Source organism: Oreochromis niloticus, linkage group LG4 (assembly GCF_001858045.2).
Source record: "Oreochromis niloticus isolate F11D_XX linkage group LG4, O_niloticus_UMD_NMBU, whole genome shotgun sequence".
Lineage (NCBI taxonomy): Eukaryota > Metazoa > Chordata > Actinopteri > Cichliformes > Cichlidae > Oreochromis > Oreochromis niloticus.
In genome coordinates, this window is record NC_031969.2 from 6,062,910 (window position 1) to 6,071,995 (window position 9,086).

Sequence of the window (9,086 nt, forward strand, 5' to 3'; positions counted from 1 at the left end):
AATTGATAAAAATTGAGTTCAGCCTATTTAATATTTTTAATTAAACACAATATTACATTTTACAGTGTGGTATTCCAGAATCTGCCGGAGAGGACGCGGAAGCAACGGTGAAAAGCTTCATTAAAACCCACCTGAAGCTGCCGTAGGACACCGTGAAGAACATCGCCTTCGAAAGAGTGCATCGTTTGGGGGCCGTGAGGTCACCGACCGGGAGACCACGTCCAATTGTGGCCAAATTTGGCCAATTCAAACTGAAGGAACAGGTGAAGAGTCGCGGCAGGGAGCTGAAAGGAACAGACTTCAGCGTGAACGACCAGTTCCCCAAAGAGATCCTGGAACGACACAAGGTCCTGTTCTCAGTTCGACGCAGTTTCATCCAGAGAGGCTCCCGCGGTGTCATCGCCGTGGACCTGCTCTACGTGGACGGACAGCTCTACTGCGACCCGGGCACCACTCCGTGGTTATATTGACTGCACTCCAGATAAGAACCCGCTACACTCTTTTCCTATCCACTCACACTCTCTCCTTTAACATGTGTTTAACCTAGCAATATCAGTATGATGTCATAGCAGATAACACCGTCACCCTCCGTCATTGCTTTAATTGAAATGTTTCCGTTTTTTTCGTTGTTGCTCACCGTTCTCGTGGTTTCTTTCTTTCTCTTTTCTTTCACTGCGGTGATCACCTACTTCCCCACTCACCTACAAACAACACCCTCTATTTCTGCATATTCACACACCACGATCACACAAACACATGCGCTCAACGGCAGCACATTTACATCAGCCTCACAGCGCACACAGACTTATAGGACACACGCAAGCCACGCTTGCTCATATTAGTTAATATACACACACATAGTCAGACTTATGGAGCCTCTCACCACACATTTTTTTTTCTCTCTTTCTATTTACAAACAGGTGATGTTTCCCCATTCTCTTCACCCGTCTAAACGAAACACCCAGCGTACATCATTAGTCATACACAATTATGGGCACACTAAGGTTTGTCACATGGAATGTAAATGGAGCTGGCACCAGAGAAAAAAGGTTAAAGATATTTAACCAGCTTAAAAAACTACAGGCAGATGTTGTTTTATTACAAGAGACTCACAGGCCTGTCACAGGCTTAAACGAACTTAAAACACCTGAGTTTCCTAATGTGTTCGCAGCCTGTTATAATTCTAGACAAAGGGGAGTAGCAATATTAATACATAAAAACTGTTAATTTTACAGTACTCGATACAGTTATAGATCCAGAGGGTAGATTCCTAATTATTAAATTATCAATACTTAATAAAAAGCTATGTATTGTAAGTATATATGGTCCAAATGTTGATGAACCCTCATTCTTCCACAGATTTTTTAGTGCACTCTCTGAACACCTAGATTGCACACTTATTTTTGGGGGCAACCACAACCTGGGACTAAATGAAGAAATGGATAGGCTCAACACAACAGGAACGCAGTGTAATTGGCAGTCCACAAATATAATCAAACAGAATATGAGCGACTTTGGTCTTTGCGATGCATGGCGCTCCCTTCACCCCAACAGTAAGGAATACTCTTTCTTCTCACATGTTCATCACTCCTACTCTCGTCTGGATTATTTTTTGGTCAGCAGCTCACTGCTGAGTGACATTTCAGACACTGAGATTCACCCTATAGCTGTCAGCGATCATGCTTCTGTATCTTTAACACTAATAAATAAGAAGAAAGCTACACCAAGTAAAAACTGGAGATTTAATACATCGCTGCTCAAAGATGAAGACTTTATTAAATATTTTAAAAAAGAGTGGACTTCATATTTAGACTATAATGACACTCCCGGAACATCAACATCTATTCTATGGGAAGCAGGGAAAGCTGTGATGAGAGGTAAAATAATTTCTTTCTCATCACATAAAAGGAAAAAAAAAATATTCAGGAACTAGAAAAAAACATCAAATCCTTAGAAGAAGCCTACGCGTCCGACCAAGTTCAAGAAATAATGAACAAAATACGCAAAACAAAATTAGAATTAAATGAAATTATTAATAAAAAAAACACAATTCCTAGTACAAAGACTTCGCTTCAGAATTTTGAACACAGTAACAAATCCGGTCAATTTCTAGCAAACCAGCTAAAAATAAATAAAGAAAAAACAACAATATGTGCTGTTAAAGATTTATCTGGGAACACAATATATGACCCTGAAAGAATAAACAACATTTTTAGGGATTTCTATGAAACTTTATATTCACCACAAATAAACCCATATAAAAATGAAATTGATCGGTTTCTTGACAACGTAACTCTTCCAAAATTACTAGACAGTCAAACAATTGCACTGGATTCGCCACTGACACCAGATGAACTCCAGGAAGCGCTGATAAGTATGCCCAATAATAAGGCTCCAGGTCCAGACGGCTATCCTGCAGAATTCTACAAAGAATTCTGGACAATTTTGGCACCAGTATTCCACGGAATGTTGCAGGAAATCAAGGAAAATGGCAGACTACCACCAAATATGAATTCTGCCAACATTAGTGTTACACGCTGAAGGAAAACAAGGTTCATCCAGGTGCACATGAAGGTTTATTGCGCTGAAACACAGTAAAACAGTTCGGTGTTACTGGCGGCTTCCATTGTAATAACTGGCCTGCGTTACTTTTGTGAGAGATTATTTTGCCAGTTACCCGTTTGGCTGAGCCGCCACTGCCACCTACTGGCGAAACTAAATATCGCCCTAACAACACATCAGGTGGGAGCAAATGAGCTTTTCGCTCTGTGTTATGATGCAAACTATTGTCACAACAAATAGCAAAAAAAGATGATGGGGGGACACGAACACAAAAGGAACACATCTGAGACTTGTTCTTAATGCTCAAAATACTCAGGGTGCCACATTAGTCTGCAGGCAAAGACCCTTTATTTCCCTCAAGCTATCGTCCAATATCCCTTATAAATGTAGACCTCAAAATAATCTGCAAAGCTCTCTCAAAAAGATTAGAGAAAATAACCCCCCTTTTAATTCATCCTGACCAAACTGGTTTCATAAAAGGTAGGCACTCAACAACAAACACACATAGATTAACTCTTTCATAAACTGGCTAAGAATATTATATAACTCCCCAACAGCTTGTGTCAGAACAAATGACCAGACATCCTCCAGCTTCTGTCTCCTGAGGGGCACCAGGCAGGGATGCCCACTCTCCCCTTCACTGTTTGCAATTTTTATCAAACCACTAGCAGCAGCATTTAGACAGGCTACAACAATTAAGGGCATAAAATGTAAGAACGTAGAGCATAAAATCAGTCTCTATGTGGATGATGTGTTGCTTTTTCTCCAAAACTCACAAACCAACCTTTCTGAGGTAATTACACTAATAAACTGGTTTTCAAGAGTTTCAGATTATTCAATTAACTGGTCAAAATCTACAGTTCTTCCAATTAACTGCTCCTTCCGTAATTCTTCTTCTGCCCCACTACAATCTGGAAATATTAAATATTTAGATATTAATGTCTCTCCTAAGCTTTCAGACTTAACTAAATTAAACCACATCCCACTTCTAAAGTGGCTAAATCTGACTAGATGGAAATCTCTACTAGGGCTGCCACAAACGATTATTTTGATAGTCGACTAGTCACCGATTATTTTTGCGATTAGTCGACTAATCAGATCATGCATCCATTGGACGTAAAACGTACAGCTTATTGCGCCAGCATGCATCTGCTCTTATATAACTATCATTAGCTTACAGCTTTAAGTGTTTAAGATATGTGCTAACTAAAAATAAAGACAAGATGATAGTTTATTAAATGTTAATGAAATTTGCAGATTTTTTTGTTGAAGTTTAATAAACTCCTTGCTATCTAAAATATAACAGGACACCGGAGTATATTCTGGAGCATCTCACACTTCTGATAACCAGTTGTCTGCTTGACGTTTATTCAGCTGTGTAAAAACTATAACTTTAATCTCAGCCAAACCGATTTACTCAGGAACAAATTAAATACTAAAAAAGCCAAACAATAACATTTTTAAGTTATCTAAGTGACTTATGTATGTTAAACCAGAGTAGCGAAAGACGGCGGTGGGTTTGAAAACGATTTGCCGGAGTCCGGTGTTCTCACGGGCTGTAGTGAGCCTTGCCCCCGGCTAGCTATTGAGCTAGTAGTTAACAGACGTCTCCGAAAATGTCGGAGCGCTTTTGAAAATATGTGGTGTCTTGATAAACTGACCAGATATTTGAGGTTTACACAGTTACATTCTCGCCTGAAAATATGTTAAACGTTTATTTTGTGACCCAGAAAGAATAATAACAGTAATATTAAAACTAACTAGCTGCCGCCATTGTTGGAAACTGAGCTGGGCTGCGCTATGAATTCTGGGACAGAGCTACTTCTTCTTCTTCGGGGTTTAATGGCAGCTGGCATCCTTGTAAATGCAGTGCTGCCATCTTCTGTTTCAGTCCGTTATTACACTCTTAAATCCTACTACTTATTCCTGCGTCTTTTGTGATCTTAGAAAGCTTCAAACGACGCGTCGACTATTAAATCAGTCGTCGACGATTTTGATAGTCGACGTAATCGTGACTAGTCGACTAATCGTGGCAGCCCTAATCTCTACCCATATCACTCATGGGAAGGGTCGCCACTATAAAAACGATGATCTTGCCAAAAATAAATTATTTATTTTCAATGATCCCGAACAAACCATCACAAGATTGGTTCAGATCTCTGGATTCGTGTATTTCTAAATTCCTTTGGAAAGATAAAACCCCGCGTATCAGCTTAAAAACGCTACAAAGAACCAAGGATAAAGGAGGACTAGATCTGCCTAACTTTCAACAATACTTCTTAGCCAACAGGCTTCAGTTCATCTCAGGATTTTTAAAACATACCTTCTTAGATGAGCCCTGGCTGTCATGGTCTTGGGTCGGTGACCCAGCGCTTTAAGTTTATTATTATCATTTCTCTAGTTTATTCTGATTTTGTATTTGTTCTTAGGGTTTAAGTTGTGTGTTTCTATCATCCCTACCTGTGTCTCTCCTCTGTGTTCTGTTCGTGTCCCCAGTTGGTTGTGTAAAACAATCTGTGAGTTTCCTGTTTTACTTTGTAGGTTTGTGTCTCGTTATGTCCATTAGTTCCAGCTGTGTCCCCACCTGTCTGCCATTTCCTAATTACCTGGTGTGTGTATTTATACTGCGTGTCTGCCTGTGCTCCTCGTCGTGTCGTCTGTGTTTCCCAGTGAATTCTCTGTGTTACCCGGGGTTAATTCTGTGTTTCTCTGCATCTCTCTGCCCAGCCTTCTTCATCTGCTATCTCTGTATATCTCTCGGTGTCATTGCTTTATCTGGTTTGTTTGTTAGTTTTACCCAGTTTAGGTTTATGTTCAGTTCTGCCCTCACCTTTGTTATTTTTCGCTGTAAATAAAGCTCCACTCGCATCTCCACTACCATCTGCATCTTGGATCCTCATTCATTCAACCACACGACTGCCGCCCCAGTCGTGACAGTACGACGCGACCACAAGATGGATCCAGCAGCTTTGTCTGGGGAGAGTGACCTCGCACGCATCCAACGCCTGATGGACTGGGTAACCCACACCACCAACGCAAGGGCGAAAGTGGTGGGGTTAAAAGCCATCGAGGCGATCCTGGAAGGAAATCCCTACCTCTGCCAGCTCAAGGGAGTTTCGGACTTAATTTGCAACCTGCATAAAGCCCGGGAGGTGGTGCATGCTCGCGAGTCCACAGACTTTATCCAGCAGCAGTGGACTACGGCCATCCCGGAACAGTCGCGTCAGCTTCCCCTGCTGGAGGTTTTGCCCGGCCCGCCGGATGTGGTTTTGCCCGGCCCGTCGGAGCCGTCCGCAGGGAGGAAGCGACGATCACGCCACCGGCGCGTCACCCCACAGCCGGATATTGGGACTTCAGAACTGCTGGCTGTGGTGAGTGAGAAGGACCCTTTTTCTGTTTTGGACTGTGGGACAGTTTATTCAGGGGCTTTGTTTTGTGCAGCAGATAACAAGGAGAACTGTTTGCTGCCTGTTCATTCTCCTGCTCAGCAGTCTTTACCTCGTTTAGCTGCCCAGCCGCAAGCTCGTTTAGCTGCCCAGCAGCATTCAGCTCAACCTCCGGTATCCCCGCTAGCCCTGTCATCTATGCAATCTCCATCTTCACCGACTCCCTCTATACGGGAGGCTGTGTCTGTGCCTCCCATTTTGGACTCTTTTTCTAGTATGTATTTTTTGCAGAGAGACAAACACGTTAAAAATGTAATCGTTCCTCAACAGCTGGCTAGTTTAGAGCCCGTCCAGCCTCCTGCCTCGCCAGCTGGAGGGCCCGAGGAGCCCATCCAGCCACCAGCTGTAGCCTCATCATCCTCGCCAGCTGCAGCTTCTTCCACGCCGCCAGCAGCAGCCTCCTCATCTGCTTCAGCGCAGCCTGCAGCAGCAGCTTCATCCATGCCGCCTGCAGCAGCCTCCTCATCTGCTTCATCCACGCCTGCAGCAGCTTCATCCACGCCTGCAGCAGCTTCATCCACGCCTGCAGCAGCCGCAGCAGCCTCATCCACGCCTGCAGCAGCCGCAACCTCCTCATCCGCTTCGCCTGCAGCAGCCTCCTCATCCGCTTCGCCTGCAGCAGCCTCCGCATCCGCTTCGCCTGCAGCAGCCGCAGCCTCCTCATCCGCATCCGCTTCGCCTGCAGCAGCCTCCGCCTCCGCCTCATCCGCTTCGCCTGCAGCAGCCTCCACCTCAGCCTCATCCGCTTCGCCTGCAGCAGCCTCCGCCTCAGCCTCATCCGCTTCGCCTGATCCAGCCTCCGCCTCAGCCTCATCGGCATCGCCTGATCCAGCCTCCGCCTCAGCCTCATCGGCATCACCTGCAGTGGCCTCCTCTTCAGCTTTGTCTTCGCCTGCAGTGGCCTCCTCTTCAGCTTTGTCTTCGCCTGCAGTGGCCTCCTCTTCAGCTTCGCCTTCGCCTGCAGTGGCCTCCTCTTCAGCTTCGCCTTCGCCTGGTCCAACCTCCGTGTCTCCCCCCTCGCCCGCTGCAGCAGCAGCTTCAGCATCCTCATCGCCCGCTGCAGCAGCAGCTTCAGCATCCTCATCGCCCGCTGCAGCAGCAGCTTCAGCAGCGTCCTCATCGCCCGCTGCAGCAGCAGCTTCAGCAGCGTCCTCATCGCCCGCTGCAGCAGCAGCAGCATCCTCATCGCCCGCTGCAGCAGCAGCTTCAGCTTCACCTGGTCCGGACTCTGCTCCAGCTTCAGCCTCATCCTTCTCCTCATCCTTGCCTGGTTCTGCTGCTGGCACGCCGCCATCCGGTCCGTGTCTAGCGCCTCATCATCACCGGCCGTTTTCTAGGCTGCCGGCTGGTGATTATCGCTGTCGTGGACGCCCTCCTGAACGGGGTTGCCGCCACCGCCGCCTTCCGCGTGGCCGGCCTCCGGACTTCTGTGGCGGCAGAAGTCCGGAGGCCGGCCACGCGGAAGGCGGCGGTGGCGGCAGAAGTCCGGAGGCCGGCCACGCGGAAGGCGGCGGTGGCGGCAGAAGTCCAGAGGCCGGCCACGCGGAAGGCGGCGGTGGCGACAACCCCATTCAGGAGGGCGTTCAGGAGGGCGTCCACGACGGCGATAATCACCAGCCTTCTTCATCTGCTATCTCTGTATATCTCTCGGTGTCATTACGTTATCTGGTTTGTTTGTTAGTTTTACCCAGTTTAGGTTTATGTTCAGTTCTGCCCTCACCTTTGTTATTTTTCGCTGTAAATAAAGCTCCACTCGCATCTCCACTGCCATCTGCATCTTGGATCCTCATTCATTCAACCACACGACTGCTGCCCCAGTCGTGACACTGGCTAGATGTTGAACAGGCACTATGCAATAATCTAGAGATTTCAGACCTACCATTTATCAGCTCAAACATCAAAAGACATGAATGCTTTAAAAGCATCAACATCAGCTCTTCTCTGACAGCATGGTGGGAGTTTCTAAAGATAACAGAGTCTTCATTAATCCCATGCAAACATACACCTATCTGGAACAGCCCTGACATATTGCAAAACAATAATATGATAAACTTTCCAGAATGGAGTGGTAAAAGAATCAAATACTTAGAACATATATTAGAAGGAACAGACTTTATTCCGTTTGACAGACTAGTTATACAATATGGGATCAACAAGAAAAGATTTTTAGAATATCAACAAATTAAATCCATAGTAAAAAAGAAATTTAACCTCTGCCAAGTTGAATTACAAACACCACCAAGCGTGGTACATTTTCTTACTCCCCAAATTATTGTCTAAAATATACAGAACACTTTCTAAAATAGATGAATCAATATCCCTTCCTGTCTGTGAAGGTTCTCAGTCATCCAGGTCATCGTAGTCAAAGGAGTTTGCAAAGAAAAGCGTCTGGACTTCTTTAAGTTGCTTGAAGACGTTTCACCTCTCATCCGAGGAGCTTCTTCAGTTCTAAGGTCAAATGGCCGAGAGTCCCAGATTTAAACCCAGTGGGAGTATCCCCCCAAAGAGAGACAAAGGACCCCCTGGTGATCCTCTAATCACATGAGCCAAGGTGTGAAAGCGGGTGTGGGATCTAATCAGCCAGGGTTTCGGGTGAGCTCATTGTGAAACCTGGCCCCACCTTGTCATGTGAATTCCTGAGGTCAGATAGCCCAGGATTTGAGTGGACGTTAAGGCGTCTGGGGAGGGAACTCAAAACTGGATTATAGATGGCAGACAGTTGGTGTCGTAAACCACCGCCTCTGTTCAAAGATAGTCGCTCACAGTGGACATAGATGGCTTGAAAGAGGAGTTAAAGAGGCCATCTATGTCCACTGTGAGCGACCATCTTTGAACAGAGGCGGTGGTTTACGACACCAACTGTGATTAGAGGATCACCAGGGGGTCCTTTGTCTCTCTTTGGGGGGATACTCCCACTGGGTTTAAATCTGGGACTCTCGGCCATTTGACCTTAGAACTGAAGAAGCTTCTCGGATGAGAGGAAACATCTTCAAGCAACTTAAAGAAGTCCAGACGCTTTTCTTTGCAAATATCCCTTGCTATTGCAAAGTGGGAAGCAGATTTATCAGTCAGCTTAGA

The 9,086-nt window shown here is 45.7% G+C and overlaps 1 protein-coding gene across 1 annotated transcript; it reads right to left on the reverse strand.

The window, feature by feature from the left end:
* Positions 1 to 6,159: 6,159 nt before the first annotated feature.
* Positions 6,160 to 7,390, reverse strand: LOC112846661 (trichohyalin-like). Its single transcript, XM_025906550.1, has 2 exons — positions 7,000 to 7,390; positions 6,160 to 6,966 (listed from the first exon to the last, which is right to left on the reverse strand). The coding sequence occupies exons 1-2, from the start codon at positions 7,300 to 7,302 to the stop codon at positions 6,283 to 6,285; spliced, it is 987 nt and encodes a 328-aa protein (XP_025762335.1). The 5' UTR covers positions 7,303 to 7,390; the 3' UTR covers positions 6,160 to 6,282.
* Between the last annotated feature and the right edge of the window lie 1,696 nt (positions 7,391 to 9,086).